Source organism: Mycetomoellerius zeteki, unplaced genomic scaffold, assembly GCF_001594055.1.
Source record: "Mycetomoellerius zeteki isolate Tzet28-1 unplaced genomic scaffold, Tzet1.0 scaffold126, whole genome shotgun sequence".
In the NCBI taxonomy this organism is placed as follows: Eukaryota; Metazoa; Arthropoda; class Insecta; order Hymenoptera; family Formicidae; genus Mycetomoellerius; species Mycetomoellerius zeteki.
The window spans coordinates 695,188-714,373 of record NW_017256190.1 but is presented as its reverse complement, the minus strand read 5'-3'; the positions used below and the strand labels follow the sequence as shown (position 1 = coordinate 714,373).

The following is a 19,186-nucleotide window of genomic DNA, read 5'->3' as shown; positions in this document are numbered from 1 at the left end:
TTTTTCGCAATGCTATTCGTCCTGGGTATTGGCAGCGAGGTTGGTCTCGCTTCCGCCATTATTGCCATCATACATGATCAATTTCCGAAGGTCAGATACTGGCACATAGCGGCCGGCACTTGTCTCTGCGAGTTCTTAATCGGTCTTATATACGTCACGCCGGTAATTAGATGCCATTAACAATCATTTTTGTTAATCATTACTTTTATCTTAATTGAATGAGTGTTCACAGGGCGGTCAGTTCATGATAACCTTCATGGATTATTACGTGACCTCATTTATCGCTTTTCTACCAGCTGCTTTCGAAATGATTGCTGTCGCTTGGTCATACGGTACGTTTTTCTCCGTCCATAATAATTTCGCTTCAAATTTATATTTGTCAATTAATTATCCAATTGTTATTATTTAAAACGAACGATTTTAGGACTGAGTAACTTTCTGAACGATGTCGAATTTATGCTGAAGAGACGGCTATCGATATTCTGGCGAATTTGTTGGAGCATCCTTACTCCTGGAATTGTCCTTGTAATCTTCTTCTATACATTCGCTAATCTCGAATTACTGAAATATAACAAGAAGTTCTATCCTTATTCAGTTTATGGTAAGTTCTTAAAACCAGATAAATTGATACTTAGAAAATTTTTCAATGCTTTCTTTTTATAAAATTTTGTTGACTATTATTTTGTAAATCTCTATTTCTTCTATCATAATATCATCTATAGCAGAGCTGGGATTTAGTTGCACATTTCGGGCGATTTTCAGCTTGGTTCCTGCCCCTTACCTCACCAATCCGCAGCCTAAATACCGATCGGCATTTACTCTATTTTTGATACCAGAATTTAATAGTTGGTGTCAAGAGATTTTCAAAACACTATAATGAAGTTATTTTTCATTAAGTATCTTTCAAGTTATAAGGATTGAAAGTCAAGCAAATATTTGTTAATTCAACTAAATATTTGTTAATCCAAACAAATAACATGATTTAAATTACAAGATTTTGTTAATCTAAATATTTGTTAATATAAATATTTGAACTAAATAACATTACGAACTAAACGCATTTAGTCAAGTTAAAAACTTTTTTCTCAGTACAGTGTAGTGGATGTATTATATGTATAACGCCTCATTAAATTCATTGCGTTCATTAATTTTCATTTTGAAATTTATTGAATTTTTTATAATTTTAATATTTTATATTGAATTGTTAATGAAATCTTAATGAAATAATACTGAAAGTGGGTCAGTTGATATAGACTTCATTATGTAATTCAGTAATATTTCGTTATTATATTTAGGGATGCACCGGATCGTAAAATTATCGGATATCGGATATTCGAAATGTAACATCGGATATCTGGGAAGGCAATTTTTCGAGTCGGATATCCGATATTTTCCAGATATCCGACCGGATTCCGGGACAATGTCTAAAAAAAATGATGAGTAAAAAAGAAAAAAAGGGAGCAAAAAGGAAAAGAGATTGTAAGAGAAAAATAGTGATAATAATTATGATTTTAATGTTATCGTCTGAGTTTGATTATCAATAGAGATGATAACTGTAGAGAAAAAATTGTAATTTTGCAGCAATATATAAGATATTATAGCATTATGAGTGTGCATACTTATTTGTAAAAAATTTATATAATAAAAAATCAACAATTTAATGATATAAAATTTCAACCGGATATATTCTCGAATACTAATGTATCCGGCTATTCGGTTGGATAGTAAAAAAGTGCCGGATAATACCGGATACCGAATACTTTTCGGATATTCGGTGCATCTCTAATTATATTTATTACACTATTAACAATGAGTATACATTTCTCTCTTTAATTACTTATAAAAAATTTAATTCTGCATGATATATATCGTTATAATAATAATAATAATAATTTTACAAATAATCTAATATATTTTCTACCAATAGTTGTAGGTTGGATCCTTTTTTCTATTGCTGTTCTCCAAATACCTTTATGGATCGTCATTGCGATATTCAGGAACAGATCTCTTCCTTTCCGAAAAGTAAGCGATAGTCTCGTTATATAAAATATTATTCCATTTTAATATCATCTACTACAATAGAGAAAGAGAGAGAGTGAGAGAAAGAGAAAAAGAGAGTATTTATCTTTTCTAGATGATCAGACAGGCCTTCCAACCATCGAAGTCATGGGGGCCAAGTAACGCGGAAGTTCGCAGAAAATGGCTGGCCTTCCGAGATGAGTGTAACGCGGAAGAAAAATAATATAGAATGTGGCAGTTCTCTTCAAGGTCTATTTCGAATAATTTTCGAGAAATGACGTTTCGACGATTCAATCCTATAAGCGCAAAATGTTTCTAGAATGTTATACGAGTATTATTAAAATGTATTATAATATTTCAAGAGAATATTATATAACATTTTTTAATATTATTAAAGGAGTATTCTACAATATTATATGTCCACTTTACATGATATCCTTGATATTATGCCTTTAATATCCCTCAAATATTATTAAAATATTTATTAATATTACACCCAAAAAAGTGATCTTGCAGTTACAACGAAAATTATCTAACAAGGAAAGGCACTCAACTGTCCTCCTCCGATTTTAATGAGCTTTAGTATGTTATTCTCCAGACAAAAATAAGCGACACATATTTTTTTATACGAGAGAGAGAGAGAGAGAGAGAGAGAGAGAGAGAGAGAGAGAGAGAAAGAAGATAACGGAGTCACATTTTTTCGGCCGGAATAAAAATCGACATTTTCGGATTAATTTCAGAGAGATCGTATAATTTTCAGAAATCATGACAAATTTATATACTCTTATTTATATACTTTCAAAAAACAAAATTTTATTAAAATATTTAACTATAATAATATAATAATATTGCATCCTCAATTTTTAAAGAAATCAAATCATAGTTATTATTAAGATCACATAAAAGTTTGTATTCAAATTGTCTTAAGCTTAATCAACGAGTTAATAATTAAAATCAAACAGTTGTTTTTTGAAATGCTCACCGGCGCATTGCAACTTGTACAGTTTCGGTTTATTCACCGAAATTTTTTCTTCGGTTCCGAAATTTCGAAACCGAAATCAAACCGAAACCCTAATTTTTGACCGAAACTGACCGAAACCGAAATCAAAATCAAAATTTCAGTCGAACTCTACAAATTAAAGTAAATGTTATTATAATACTTTTTAATGTTCATACAATATTACAGTAACATGAAATGATGTACTTTTAATAATCATATAATATTATCAGAAGTGGACATATAACCATCCATTAATATTTCAGGAATATTATTTGATATTGTATAATTTTGGCAAAATGTTATTAAAACGTTACATTTAATATTTTAAGAATATACAGGGTGTTTCCAAATTAAATGGCAAAACTTCGGGAGCGTGTAGAGGAGTAAAAAACTAAGAAAAAAAGTCCTATAGACATATGCTCGTTTTTGCTCCGTTTCAGAGAAATCGAAAAAAAATGTTTACATTTCTTGCCATATCTAGCACCGACATATTTGATTACATTTTCCACTTTCTGTTATGAATTTGTCAGTCGCTCTTTGAAAGCCTTTAACAGTAGATGAATTTTGTCTTTTGCAATATGCCGCGTACGTATTCTAATAGTGAATATGCTGATATGGTTTTTGTATACGGTTTCTGCAACGGTAATGCTTTAAAGGCGGTGCGAGAATATGCACGACGATTTCCAAACAGAAGAGTGCCAAACCGAAGAGTGTTTATGTTGACATTTAATAGATTGCGAGAGACTGGAACATTTTCAATTCGACAAGAAAACAACCGATTTCAAGCAGCGTTACGAAGAGATTTGCAGGCAGGGAATCGTATTTTACAACATTTTGACAATCATCCTGAGACCAGCGTTCGGAATGCGTCGGCTGTATTGGGAGTGTCACCACAAACAATTTGGCGAACTGTAAAAGGAGATAATCGCTATCCCTACCACATTCAAAAAGTGCAAAATTTATTACCTCAAGATCATTGGAACAGATTGAACTTTTGTAACTGGTACCTTCAGACATGCCACAATGATATTTTATTTCCATCTAAAATAATGTGGTCAGATGAGGCAACATTTACCAGAGGTGGAATAATTAATCAAAGGAATTATCATATATGGGCTCATCAAAATCCCAGGTCTGTTAGAGAATACAAATTTCAGCAAGAGTTTTCTGTTAATGTCTGGCTTGGAATTTGGAACGACGTTTTAGTGGGACCGTTTTTTTTACCTGCAAGATTAAATGGGGACCGTTTTCTAAATTTCTTGGAGAATGAATTTTCTGACTATTTAGAAAACATCCCATTACAACAACGTACTGAAATGTGGTTTCAATTAGATGGATGCCCTGCTCATTACAGCAGAGTCGCTAGAACCTGGTTAGATAGAAAATTCCCACAACGATGGATTGGACGTGGAGGAGCAGTACATTGGGCAACTCGTTCGCCCGACTTAACGCCATTAGATTTCTATGCATGGGGTACTCTGAAGCAAGAAGTTTATTCTTCGCCTATTCAATCAGAGCAACATTTGAGAAATCGTATCGTAGCTGCAGCGAACAGAATATCGCAAGAACAGTGCCTGGCTGCTACAAGAGCCGTGTTTGACAGATGCAATGCTTGTATTGCTGCAAGAGGTGCACATTTCGAACAAAATCTTCATTAAAAAGTTTATAAATAAAATAATTAAAATAATAAATTAAATATATTTTTTTCTTTTTTCGTGATTTCCTGCGAAACAAAGCAAAAAGGAGCATATGTCTATAGGACTTTTTTTCTTAGTTTTTTACTCCTCTACACGCTCCCGAAGTTTTGCCATTTAATTTGGAAACACCCTGTATATATGTCTAAAATATTATTTAATATTAAATAATATTATTCGTTTATGAACGAGTGAATGATGAGGTCAACAAAATGACTTCACGATGAACTGCATGCGTTATATTCGCTGTCACATTTGCAATCAACGAATCTTACAACTATCTGTTAGTGTTACAATTATTGACATGTATGCCATTACGATGTCACGGCAATAACCATGTGTAATAATGATAATAAGTGTTTTTGTTCTTCGTGTTTCGTGCAAATGACTATTTAACCGTCCTTGTGACATAACCTGTATGTTTTTAAACGTCGCCTTCATGGAAAATGAAATTGTGAGAACCTTACGATGTGTCGCCATGGTCTAGTGAATATAGTACACCATATGCAATATTAAGATAAGCGCTGAGCAACAATGTTCCTCAAAATAAAAAGTTTTAAGAAAAAAGATTAAAATGCATGAAATATTTATAAGCTCGATTTCCTATGAGAGAAATGCGAGAACAATATCGCAACAACATTGCCTATAAATATATGTACATAATTATCAATAATTGACAAATTGTAAAATTTATATCGCGATTGATAGGTATACTGATAAGCTTTTATATTTACATTTTAAATTTGCGAATACTTCAGATGTTCGATTATGTAAAAGCATGTGCAAGATAAACGTTATTTATATTTGTATCTCCTTCTCTCGACGCTGAGGGAACTTACCAGTTCTCCTTTCGTTTAGAAAGGACCTCGCGTCATTGTACCTGAAGCGTGACATATGGTGACATCACGTAACTGTGTGTGACGTACGTTTATTACTGCAAATATAGAAAGAAAAAATACAAAGAAAAAGTGCCTTCTTTGATCGTAGCGTACAATTGCAGAATCTTCAATCCCTTGCTAAATTCTTTCGTGTAGTTTTTCTGTATCAATCAATTAATGGGAGGGAATCCCTATTCCTCCTTTCATCGCTACGTTTTTCTTTCATAAATTTATTCCTTCCTGTGGATTGTATCTTCTTCGTCTCTAGTTATTTGTAGGGAGAAAATTTTCGTCTCCTACATTCGTCATCTACATTCTCTTCCTTATCGAGTAAAACTTATTCCATTTTTGATCGCGTGAAGGGACATCCTTATTCCGTCTCGTTTATCGTGGTTTTTTACAGAGATTCCTTTTACTGAAACACAAATCTATCTGTCTTACTATATGGAGAATCGTGGGGTTCAGAGTACACGTAATTATTTAATTATCCCTTTGTGCAAATCATAACGTATGACTCACTGTCGATCCTACCTAGTTACTACCTGGCCGTCTACCTAGACGATCGGCTCGTCGTGTTTCACTCAGTATTCTGCCACCTACCGTCGCGAGGATATATAGTAATGGTTATCGTTTTATCAAATAAGCTTCCGAGACATTTGTGCGGGAGAGAGAGCAGACCTCGCCACCTGATCCGACGACCAGTTTACATCAATAACGTCAACGTTCGTAGATATCCCTTCGGAATTAAATTATAGTGATCGCGTCCGTTTCCTGCCTTGAGTGTAAGTCGTTTCCAATTCTCATTCATATCTCTCAACGTGGTCATCATACGCTATGTACAAGACAGTAAGTGAACGATTTGTTTGAGACATTAAATGGTATAAATATAAACGGTTGAACTAAAAAATAGAGAAGTGTTGAGCGAAGTAAAGTGTATAATTAATAACCATAATGACAACGTGAGAATAGTTTTATTTAATAATATTTGCGCGAGGTGAACGTAAGAACACGCGTGGAATCAATGCCTCTCACTTCTTCTATCCTGAATCTCTTTGTCGCGTCAAGCACCTTTCGTTTCTTTTATCATCATGTATCTCACGGCTCACGAACGATAGGTGAAAGTTACCCTAAATATATCATAATGAGTATCGTTGCCTCGCAACGTCGGAATAAAACTGGAATTTAAAAAAAAGAAGAGATATATATGAACTCTTGTGCAAGTGAATAACAATCTTGAAATAAGATAAAAATAATCTCATTGCTAATAGCACAAGTGCAACGACTGTAATTTTCAGATGCAATAGCTTTAATGTTTGCCGAGTGGTTTACAAAGGATTTTTATTCAAGGGTATTCGCAATGATAAATATCATTCGATATCTTTGCTATCCTGTTTTCTTTGACATCCTTTTATCGTGAATATCTCGCAGAATATAATTATTATCGCGTATAGGTATTATATTTTAATCTGGCCTATGATCGTTCGATTGCAGAGAGAAAAACATGTTTTGCGAATAGACGTTTAAACTTCCTTTTAAACTCGTACCTGCTGGCATTGACCATATTTTTATCGCATGCGTTAGCCCTAGATAGCGGATTCTCATTTTCGTTATGTGTCCATGTGAAATACGTTCGTATGAAACGAATAAGACAATTAAAACAATTAAAATAAATTGATGAAGTAAATAATAAATTAAATTAGACCGCGTAATATTAATAATAAGTAAGAAGTGCCAAATACAGAAGGTATACGAAACTGGATCTTAATATCTACTAAAATTTCTATGTAATTTTTAATTTTAAATACATTTTTTAATTGAACAAACTGCTCGATTATTGTTGGACTTGAAACGCGATCTAATCAGAGTGGAACTAATAATAATAATAATAAAATAATAATAATATTAGTAACAATAACTATAATAATTATAACAACATACAAATAATAATAATAATACAACATATTTTAATAATAATAACATTACAAATTAAGTTGATCATCAATTTAATTTCAATTTAATTATCTTTTACTTGTTTCAATATATTCAACACAGAGACATGTAACGAAAATCATATCAAATTTACCTTTTTTAAAAAAAAGGTAAAAAAGACGCCAAGTGTGCTACTCTCAGAAAAAAATCGGGGGAAAAAACCGTTACATAATTATTATACGCACTTGTATGTGTGCTCCTTGAAAAAAAAATGACTTCCTATTCCAAACCTATTTTCCAAACTATGAAAGTATACAATAATTTTTTTCAAAAAATATGTGAAATCTTTAAATTGTGCCAATTATAAACAGAAAATACATTTCGTTGAAACACTATTTCGTCTGCACGACTTTTCGACAATTCCGACAATTTAAAAAAAAAGGTAAAAGTTGAATATTTATCTGTTTTATACAGACTATAACGTGCAATAAAAAAAAATTAAAAAATTTTTTCTTTCATAAAAAGTCGAAGTTTCATAAGAAGTCATCTTAAATTTTTTAAAAGGGCACCATACAATTTTTTTCCATAATATTGTAAGGATCTTCAAGATGAATTCAAATCACTATCGAAATGTCACCCTTATTGATGTTGGATTGATTTGGATGTTTAGTTTTAACGCATGCGATAAAAATATCGGTCAATGCCATCAGGTACGAGTTTTAAAGGTCGTCAATTTTAATTAATGCTAATAAACATCTTAAAATACTGCAAAGAACTTATTGCGAAAAATATCAATTAAATTGAATTGTCCAATTAAACGCTACGTTTGCACATAATTGCAGAGGGACAAAAAGGAACTGGGTTTCGATAACGTCATCTTTCAAATAGATGAGTCCCATGTTGGAAATGGCGAGACAAGATATTACCCTGAAAACTCAACGGCCGTTTTGGACGAGCAGATCAATGATTCGGGTAAAGAGCGCGCAACATGGAACAACAGTGTGGAATTCCTTATGTCGTGTATCGCTGTATCGGTCGGTTTCGGTAATATCTGGCGATTTCCGTTTACGGCATATGAAAATGGCGGTGGCGCTTTTCTCATTCCGTACGTAATCCTGCTTTTTCTGGTGGGTAAACCATTTTACTTTTTGGAGATGATCATCGGACAGTTCTCCGGCAGCTCATCTGTCAAAGTCTGGAGCATGTCACCGAGTTTCGTCGGTAATAATTTTTCGATCTAATAATTTTCTCGCAAGAGATAGACGAACTGAAAAACATATAAGTGCAGATCGTTTTATTTTCAGAAGAAACGTTTGGCAAGTAATACATAGAGATGTACGATTTTACAATATATTGCAAGCATCACGATTTTCTTTTCTTAAATACACTGAGAAAAATGGTCTGGTTGGATTAAATAGTAATTCTGGTGGAAAATGGACGAATCAAAATTTTCTGGTTAAATCTATTAGAATTCTAGTTGAGATAATTAGAATTCTGATTGATATAATTATTCTGGTAAAAATGAGAATTCTAGTAGATTTTACCAGAAATATTGTATCAACCAGAATTCCTGTTATCTCAACTAGAATTCTAATAAATTTAATCAGAAAATTCTGATTCGTCCATTTTCAACCAGAAATTTTTTTCAGTGTAGCAGTGCGATGTATAACTAGCTTTGTAATCGCAAAATTGCATGCGATTTAAAATCATGCCCGCGCAATCAATATTCTATACTTGTTCTTTTTAATTCTTTTAATCTATGCAAGCAATTTGACTACCACGCAATAAAAACCGATATAATGTTTTATTTTATGATACATTTCTTCTTTAAAACCGTATTCCGAATTTTATTAGGAATTTTTCAATATTATTGCATTAAAGAACAAGTGCTTTCGTATTTGCTGCGTTCTAATAATTAATATTTTTTATTTTCAGCTATCATTGCTCTAAACTTACCAAAGATTTTTAATATGATAAAAATGGACAGTTGAATAAATGTATATAATATACACATATAAAAATTGTGATGCGATATCGCGTTCATTACGATATTTAAAAAAGATTATGATGCAAAATTTTGGAAATCGCACGTCCCTAGAGAATGTATCACTAATATGTTTTCTGTACCATGTCGGCACGGTTCTGTTACCAGTGACGCAAAATTAACGCGATATGGAATGTGTTAAGGATAGATTATACAGAGTGTTCGGCAAGTGAAAGGAAATTTAAGGAGTTGTTCTAGATGATAAAATAATAACGGAAGTCAAGAATACCAAAATTGCGGTGAATGTTTTGCTTTTTAAAATTAACTAATAAAAGGATACGAGCCAAAATCAAAATTTTCAAAACTAGAATTTACAAGCCAAAAACCCTGGATATCCTTTTTTTTAAGATGTCTTTTAGACATACGTGTTCTTTAGATTTCTACATGAATATCTAATTTTCGGAAATAATAAAGCATTATTCGCAATTTTATTATATTCTTGATTTCTTTTTTTATTGTATCATTTAAAATCATTCGAGAGGGATCCAATTGCGCACGTCGTTAACTGGTCAATTTAATAAAATATTCTCATTAAAAAAAAGCAGTAAAAAATTACTAGTCCATGTGAATTATAGGTGTGGCCAACGGGAACCTCCCGAATCATTCTATTTTCTCGCATCTGTAACCGAACATCCTATATTTGTATATTTATACTTGTATGTGTGTGTGTATATATATGTATGACAAAATAAACAGCAATACCTACACTTTACAGCTACGGCATAAAGCTAAACTTCACTATCACATCGAGATAAAGTACATATTGAAATAAAGCACATGCTGAATATCGGATTACACATTCATGTAAATTAAATTCTGGACCTTGGAATTTTATGCGGACAAGTTCCTCCAAGTTGTAAATTAATTTCCTGTAAAAATTGTTAATATCTTATGAGAAGATATAAATTTTTATTGATTCTTATAAATGTCCTCGTTTAAGTGAAAACGCTTCTTGCTTCGACAGGAGTCGGATGGGCGCAATTCTGCTCGACCGTCGCATTAGCGACTTACTATAGTTCACTGATGGCATTGACACTTTATTATCTGATCGCATCCTTTTCTGCCGAATTGCCTTGGGCCACCTGTCTGAAGGAATGGGGCGACGCATGTGTCGATTCGAGTACCAAAAGGAATCACAGCGCGGATAACACGGGAGAAGGAAACATTGACATTCTAAATAATTTCTTAAACGGCAGCGATAAGCTTCAAAGCTCGGCTGAACTATACTTTTCGTAAGCATAAATTATTGAATATTATTTTATCGTATTCTCAGAAGAATGACTGGTAAACTATGGTGAGAATGAGTGCATTTTATAATTAGAAGAAAGTCGCCGATACTGACATAGGTCTCCTAAAGTGACACCCCCTTATTTCTCAGAAACTGTTGCACTTTATTAATACTAATAAAATCATGATCTGTTTAGCTAATTAAAGAAGTACAAACTCATAATTCATATATTTGTGGCTTGTTTCTATATCAAATCAGCTAAAAATAAGTAATGAATGAATAATAAATTATGAAACATTGTATACCGGTAAATTTTGCAGCGGATTGTTATAAAAATGGCGCATATTAGCCTCATACACACAAGTTTTTGTTGTGTTAAACAAACGTGTTGCTACCGATTCCAATTCTTGAATCCTTTTTTATCTATTTTCTATGACACATCTTTTAAGCATATACTGCAGGCGTAAAGTGAATTTTAAAGTAATAAATTTAAAAGTGGGCCTTGTTTAGTGTCTGGGCCTTATTCGGCTCAGGTACCTTATATATAATATATCTGTTAATTTTAGTGTATATGTATACAGGGAGTCCCAAAAAGGTCGGAACACCTGAATATCTCGGAAAATATAAAATATTTTATAGAAAAGTGTTTCACACGAAAGTTGTAGGCTTCAAAAAGATCTATTTACTGATCTTACCAGTTTGACGTTGGGTGGCGTCGCCAACATCAAATCAAAATTACATCGATTTTTTTTAATGGAATACCCTACTTTTGATTCCAGATTCTAATAGTTGGTGTCGAGAGCTTTTCAAAACGCTATAAAAAAATATTTTTTCATTAAATACTTTTTGAGTTACGATGCTTGAAAGTTACAGTACATCGCCGGCATTAGCATTACATAAGGTGTCCGATCGACGGCTAAAACCTCTTGAATGTTGTTCAGGATCATGTCTTGGATATCATATGTCAAGATGAAAGCTATTGGAGGTTGTACCTCTTATTTTCATTTTTACGTAAAAATGAAATTTTACATTTGCGTCTATTGTTAGTAAATGACTAAATATCATGGAATAATAATGAAGCATTAAGAAACAATAGCTGCGATTGGAATGTCTTCGACAACTAAGGCACTATAATATGAATATTCGCATCAGCAATTTTTAATCCTTTCCCCACTCCTTGCTCTCTCCCCATTCCGCCGCTGAACTGAGAAGGTTACGGTCGTTACAGGTTCTAAACAACAAACAGAAGAAGCTGCAAATTGGAAAAAGCGAGTAAACTTATTTCATAAAGGTATGATGACTTGGTTGGTGTCCAAGATTCTCTGTTGACGTTATCTATCCACTGTTGTCGACGAATATTATCCGCAGGAAATAATAATAATCGGACACCTTTTTCCGTCCTATTAGTACAATTCGCTGCAACGCAACAAGGCATTTTACAAATTGTTGCTTTACGTTGTTGTAACAACAATTGTTGTTGATCCGGTTGACCGTAACCTTCTCAGCTCAGCGGCGGAGTGAGGAAAGAGCAAGGAGTGAGGAAAGGATTAAAAATGGCTGACGCGAATACCTATAATGGCTGCGTTCCACTTAACCCTCGCAACGCTCGTGAGCGTCATTTGTCCTTGTTTAACATTGGATAAGCGACAAGGATAAAATGATTACACGAGCGTTGTGAGCGTTAAGTGGAACGCAGCCATTATAGTGCTCTACGACAACATTGACATTAGTGCCATCTATTATTGCAAAACCTTCAAAATTAAATCACACTCCTAATATATCATATCCAATGTAACAGTAATTGCGCTGAAATAGACATAAAAGGTACTAATTATTTCTAAAGATCACATGATTTACAGACGAGTGGTGTTACACGAGAAGGAGAATATTGATGACGGAATCGGATGGCCGGACTGGAAGCTAACGTTATGCCTATTTGGCAGCTGGGCGGCGGTCTGCATGGTGCTCTTTCAGGGTGTAAAAAGCTCAGGAAAATTTTCTTATTTCCTAGCTATTTTCCCATACATCGTGCTGCTTGCACTACTAGTTCGTGCGGTTACTCTAGATGGTTCGATGAACGGAATCTTGTATTTCATCACTCCGAAATGGTCTAAGCTTCTGGAGCCGACCGTTTGGTACGCAGCTGTGACCCAATGCTTTTTCTCACTCTCCGTCTGCTTCGGTAGCATCATCACGTACTCCTCGCATAATGGTTTCAAGCACAACATTTACAGGTGAGATGAAAAGTATATTATGAAAATAAGTTACTCACGAAATTGTGTATGCGTTTATATGTGAGCATTTTAAAGAGTTCACAAAACTATTCAACATAACATATGAACTTAGAGACGTTATAATAATTACTTCATTGGACACAATTACGAGTATGGTAGCCGGCTGCACGATATTCGGGATCCTCGGCAATCTGGCGTACGAATTAGGGGTGCAAGATATATCCAAAGTGGTCAAAGGCGGAGCTGGTTTAGCATTTGTGTCTTATCCCGATGCAATAGCGAAATTTAACTTTCTACCGCAGGTACTAATATTTATTTGAATATTTTAATAAGATAAAAACCAACATCAAGAAAACAATAATGTAATTTACAAAATCAATTGCAACGATTGTGATGTCTCTTACCTCGAACAAACGAAGAGATAGCTTTGAACTCGAATAAAAGAACATCGTAATAACAAAAGATTAGATCAGTCCAAACACTCAGTGGTCACGAAACACATTATGGGTTCAAATCATAGCTTTGACTGGGAAAATGTCGAAATTTTAGATTATGAGACGAATTTCCGAAAAAGACTATTTCGGAAATGATTCACATAAAAGAACAAAGAAACGACATAAATTTAATGAAGGACACTGAGTTATTGGACGGATCTTATTTTAACATACTTGACGACATATACGAATTAAGCTCATAATATTTTTGAACACACTTGTTTATGTTACGACTTATCGACATATATTTTCTGACCTATGATATCAGTCCTTTTCTAAACGTTTGACAATTAATAGCTGTTTTATTATACACGATGACACAGTTTTTTATTCCGATTCAATAGACTATTCTATATAAATTAACGTAAGTGTGAACTTAACTTCTCATCATCTAATTATTTTTATAACTCATTTAATTAAAAATTCAATTATACAGAATATATTAAGGCTGTTTTCCAAATTTACTGCCAACACTGAAAATGCTACAGTTTACGTTACGTGCACTATAGATTTTCAGTACTGGCAGTCAATTTTGGAACACAGCCTTAGATAGGCGTTGAAGAAATCCTCGATCGGACTGTCGGGTTTTTTATGAAATTGTGACTGAGCTCGATCACAATCGAAGAATTAATGAAACACACTTTTATACCATGACTTTCAAATTTCTGACTGGATACTTATTTCGATCCTTAATATTTTAACGCAGTTACTAAGTATATAAGATAAGCTTAGAGCGATAATTTATAAATTTTCTATTATTTATTATGTGTATGTTCGTTGATTTTGTAAGGGGTTATTAAAATATTATTATTTATTATCACTGCAGAGAAAGACTTTGTAAGTCGAAACGTTTAAAATTTATAGCATTGTACTTATGTAATTAAAACGAATTTCATCTTATCAGTTAACTGTAATTGCTCGTTTAAAAAAGCTTTGACATCAATTATATTGTGTTGCATTCACACGAGCCTATTTTTTTATAAATATTTATTTTGTCATATACAGATATTGCTTAATATCGTCGTTAGTTGAAATGCTAAATGTTTTTTTTAATGTAACATCTTATTTCTCTGTAAATTTATTCTATCATTAAACTATTACTTTTAATACTAAAATATTACTTAAAAATATTATTTAAAATATTATTTAATATTAATTAAAATATAAAATGATTTTTACAGCTATTTGCCGTGCTCTTTTTCTTTATGATGTTTGTCCTTGGTGTCGGTAGCGCGGTAGGAATGACCACGGGTATCATAACAGTGATAAATGAGCAGTTTCCAAGGTTAAAAACGTGGCAAATCGTAGTTCCAACCTGTTTGCTTGGTTTCTCAATCGGCACGGTCTATGTAACACCGGTTAGCCTAAAATTATGCTATTCAATAAAAAAGAACTAATCTTAATATCCATTGTATACAGTCTTAGCAATGAGAGAATTTTACAGGGCGGGCAGTTTATATTAACTTTAGTAGACTATTATGGTACGTCATTCGTCGTTTTCATCCTGGCGTCATTTGAGATGACTGGAGTGGTATGGTTTTATGGTAAGAATTATTTTTAAGACGAATTTACGATAAGAAAAAATTGTATTTAATTGTACCATATATCTTACAAGTAAACCTACCCAAGTGTTACATTCAGATTTTGATAAGCTTCGAGTATGTGTAATCTAGATCAAAGTAAGAGATACTATTTTTTTATGTATCCATACGGCCGTTAAGAGGGTGAAACCACAGACTTATATGTAAATAGACTGTCGACTTCGCGTCCATGTTTGAAGACAGCGCTAGGCAGCGCTATATTTGTGTTTACTCACTCTGACATGTATGGAATATGAATAGTAATGTAGGGCTTTCACATAAATTCACTCACAGACAGGACGCATGCATATCGCATATGTGAACTGAAACAAGGACAGCGCGAAATCAGGTTCATCTCTTTCTATCACATTAAGTCAGCAGTCTAATTATAAAAGTCTGTGGGTGAAACATTCTCTTGAAAAAAATTGGTTTTTATATTTCTGAGTTAATACCATCGAAAAGGTAAAAGATATAATAAAAAAAGGTTTTAAATGAAAGTTTTCTGGTTTTTGCACTTTATAACAATTCACTCAAATTTTTCGAAAATGCCAGTTTTTTCAAAATCCCTCTACCCCAGGCCTGTCCAACACTTTGCTCGTGAGCCGAAACGGTTCCATCTCTCCGCCGTCTCGGTAGAGCGAGATGAAACGAAAATAACAAAGAATAGACGCCATTTGAATTCGGGTCTGTCCAAGCATCCTAGAAATCTGGTCATCATCAGTTATTTTAAAAATCATTGATGATGATCGGATTAAAGGTTAATCAAAACATTTAATTAAAATTTTATTTTTGAATGTCAAGGATAATAAACAAAATAAAAACATCTATTATAATTGCAAATTGAGAAATGGGCTCCCTTTTGACTCCTTTTTACGACGCTTGGACACCTGAATTCAGGCGGAATCTTGGTGTCTATCCTTTGTTATTTTCGCTCTGTCTCGCTCTACCGAGATGGCGGAGAAGTGGAAGCGTTTCGGCTCACGAGCAAAGTGTTGGACAGGCCTGACCTACCCTTTCAATTTTTGAAAATTTTATAATTTCTTATAGCAAAATTTGTAGTACATTTGACGATAAATACAACCACGATAAAAGTTATATTGCGAAGACGTATTTTTCAGAATATATTTATATAAGAGAATATTTTTAAAAAAGCAATAGGCGCCATGCAGTGGATATGAATGAAGTGCGCAAATAGCGATGTAAAGGTATAGCTAGCTTATTTCTGAAAAATGCATCTTCGCAACTTTACTATACATGGTTGTATTTATTGTTAAATATGCTATAAGTTTTGCTATAGGACAAATTTTGAAATTTTCAAAAATTAAGGAAATAGAGGGATTACGAAAAAAAAGGACATTTTCGAAAAATCTGAATGAATTATTATACTTAAAGTACATTAAAAACCATAAAACTTTTATTTGACACTTTTTAAATATATTTTACCGTTTCGATGGTATTAGCTCAAAAATATAAAAACCGATTTTTTTCAAGAAGGTGTTTCACTCCTTTAATGACCGTAGGGGCACATATAAAAAAATACGTGTTTCTTACTTTGACCTAGATTACAACATACTCAAAGCTTATCAAAATCAGAGTGTAACACTTGGGTAGATTTATTTGTCAGTTTTATTGGTGCTTCTAATTATCTTTGCTCATTTCAGGTCTAGAGAACTTTTTGGAGGATTTGGAATTTATGCTGGATCAAAAGCCAAGTGTCTATTGGAGAATATGCTGGTTTATAGTGACGCCGTTTATATTGATAACAATCTTCATTTATACCATAGCTACCTTATCGCCTTTGACCTACAGTGGAATATCGTTGCCGGGATATGCACACGCCATTGGATGGACAATACTCACCATCGGTGTTGTTCAAATACCGCTATGGATGCTGATTGCGATGTTAAAGAATCGAGAATTGCCGTTTGTACAGGTATTGCTACGAAAAGAAAGTCAAGATATAAGGCGCGTTACAAGCACATTTTATGCGAAAAATTTTATGAAAAAGAAACTTAAAAATCAGATGATTAAGTTCATGGTTCGTTGCACTGTTTAAGATGTTAAAAAGAGCTTTCGCACCTCTGAGCGGATGGGGTCCACGGGAGGTGCAGCAACGTAAGGACTGGAGGATCTTTAAGGAGGAGAGAGCGAGAGACCGGGAGAAGAGGGTCCAACCAATCTGGAAGCAAATACTCTACGTTCTTTTAAACAAGGAACTAATATAGAAAGTTTTATACCGATTCAAAACACTTTAAAGTTCTTCGAGTTTTTACAGTCGTTTCTGCCGCGGCGGGATCCGAGGCAAAACCACGATATAAATTAACGAATAAAAACAAATTATTTGTTCTTTAATTCTTTAACTGCACGCGGATTTATAGAAAGCTATTTTGTTCTTTTATTATTTAATGTTACAATATAATAACTGAAAAGAATACAATTAAAAATGTGACTTAATTATAATTTTTTAAAATTAAATATTCCATTAAACTAATTGTTTTTATGAGATATTATTAATCCGCATATATTGTGCACTTATTTAACAGTAGTTAAAGAATTTATATTGTATGCTTTATTTCTTGCTAGTTTCCATAAATCGTTACGTAATGTTGCACTATGTGTAACGTGATATGTGACAAAGAGCTGCCGATATTATTACTCATTTACTGATCGCTATGCGATGATCGCCACATAAACAATCCGAATAACGAACGAACATAGTAATTATAACTTTTATATTATTTCAATAATTGTTAATCTTTGCCAAATAGCGCTGCTATAATTTTCGATTTCTTCGCGCACGCTCATGATATCTTCTTCTAGTGCATAAAATCCCTCCATTCATTATATTTCTTTAGGTCTTTTGGACCCCAATCGGCGCTCGGCTTGAACGTCTAAAAATAAAAAGCGATTAGTTACAATTTCATAATTTTCGACGACGCATAGATTTGTATGCTAGAACTGTATTTAAATAAAATGCAAATGTATATTACATTCGAGTACGTCTTGTCTTTATTCCGAAATCCAACAATGATTATGTCTAAGGGAAGCGGAAGAATTTCTAAAGCCAAAAGCGTCCAACCCGTAGCTGCGAAATTAAAAAGATGTTTTGTGAAATTATTCTATAAAATCGTCTTTTAACTATAATTAAGTTTTTAATTTTCGTACTATATACAGGATGTCTCATACCTTTTAATTAATATTTCTAAGAATAAAAGAGGATAAAATTTTGAACTAAAAGTTCCTTTCCCACTTTTGACTTAGACTATTATTTACCGATTAAAGTTGATCAATCAGGTAGCGTGTAGCCGAAGTATGCAGGAGCGTAGCATGCCATGAGACTCCTCGTGGTTACTATTCTCCGGATTAAAATTTTATTTTAATCTTTTATATTAATAAATTAATAAATAGATAAATACATAAATAAATAAATAAGCAAACAAATATTGCAATAAATAAGAAATAAGTAAGAATAAATAAGAAAAAAGTAAGAATAATAAGCAATAAATAAGAAATAAATAAGAATTTGCAGTCATCATAGACGAATATCCAACTGATTAGCAACGCGAGGAGTAATTTCCATGAGAATAGCCCGAGTCCGTCCTCGATCCCCATTTCATTAAGGATATATTTTTTGATATACAGATAGTTAAAAATGTTTAGTCTATTTGAGAAATTAAAATCCTGATCTTTTAAATGTTTTTTGCGTAGATAAATAGAATAATACAAGAAAAAAATAAAAAGAGAAACTTAATAAGAAAAACTTATGATAACATGAAAGAAAATATTCTATAATAAAGATAACAAGTGAAAGATAGATGATATATATAATGCCAGCGATTTAATACATTACACGTGCAATTTAGTGGATTATTGTTATTATTGCATAGCTCCAAGAGATACGGACATTTTTATTTTAAATCTCATCGTGGAACAACAGATTTCCCATATGTACAAATGATATGGTAATTACAAAAGGCTCCTAATAATTTATGACTGATATCGTATGACCGGTATGACAATAGCAAGTGCGCAAACGGATGCAATAATAATGCCACATTTAAACAGAAGGATAGTCCCAGAAACCTT

At 33.0% G+C, this 19,186-nt stretch overlaps 2 protein-coding genes across 3 annotated transcripts in view; both read left to right on the top strand.

Moving 5' to 3' along the window:
* The window catches only part of LOC108731389 (sodium-dependent nutrient amino acid transporter 1-like), a 9,197-nt gene extending 6,910 nt beyond the window's left edge, over positions 1-2,287 (top strand). Inside the window, 5 exon segments of the mRNA XM_018461699.1 lie at positions 1-162; positions 233-332; positions 425-601; positions 1,928-2,022; positions 2,135-2,287. The exon segment at positions 1-162 is cut by the window's left edge and continues 17 nt beyond it. Of these exon segments, the coding sequence (XP_018317201.1) occupies positions 1-162; positions 233-332; positions 425-601; positions 1,928-2,022; positions 2,135-2,242 (642 nt within the window). The 3' untranslated portion in view covers positions 2,243-2,287.
* Positions 1-17,464, top strand: part of LOC108731388 (sodium-dependent nutrient amino acid transporter 1) — a 25,857-nt gene extending 8,393 nt beyond the window's left edge. Inside the window, exons 1-9 of one of the 2 annotated variants that reach the window (XM_018461697.1) lie at positions 6,086-6,437; positions 8,363-8,741; positions 10,529-10,796; positions 12,652-13,026; positions 13,139-13,328; positions 14,702-14,878; positions 14,965-15,064; positions 16,762-17,033; positions 17,158-17,464. In XM_018461697.1, the coding sequence (XP_018317199.1) occupies positions 6,426-6,437; positions 8,363-8,741; positions 10,529-10,796; positions 12,652-13,026; positions 13,139-13,328; positions 14,702-14,878; positions 14,965-15,064; positions 16,762-17,033; positions 17,158-17,325 (1,941 nt within the window). In that variant the 5' untranslated portion in view covers positions 6,086-6,425 and the 3' untranslated portion in view covers positions 17,326-17,464. Of the gene's footprint in view, positions 1-6,085; positions 6,438-8,362; positions 8,742-10,528; positions 10,797-12,651; positions 13,027-13,138; positions 13,329-14,701; positions 14,879-14,964; positions 15,065-16,761; positions 17,034-17,157 lie in introns of those variants that run through there. The other variant, XM_018461698.1, reaches the window with a different exon arrangement.
* The last annotated feature ends 1,722 nt before the right edge of the window (positions 17,465-19,186 follow it).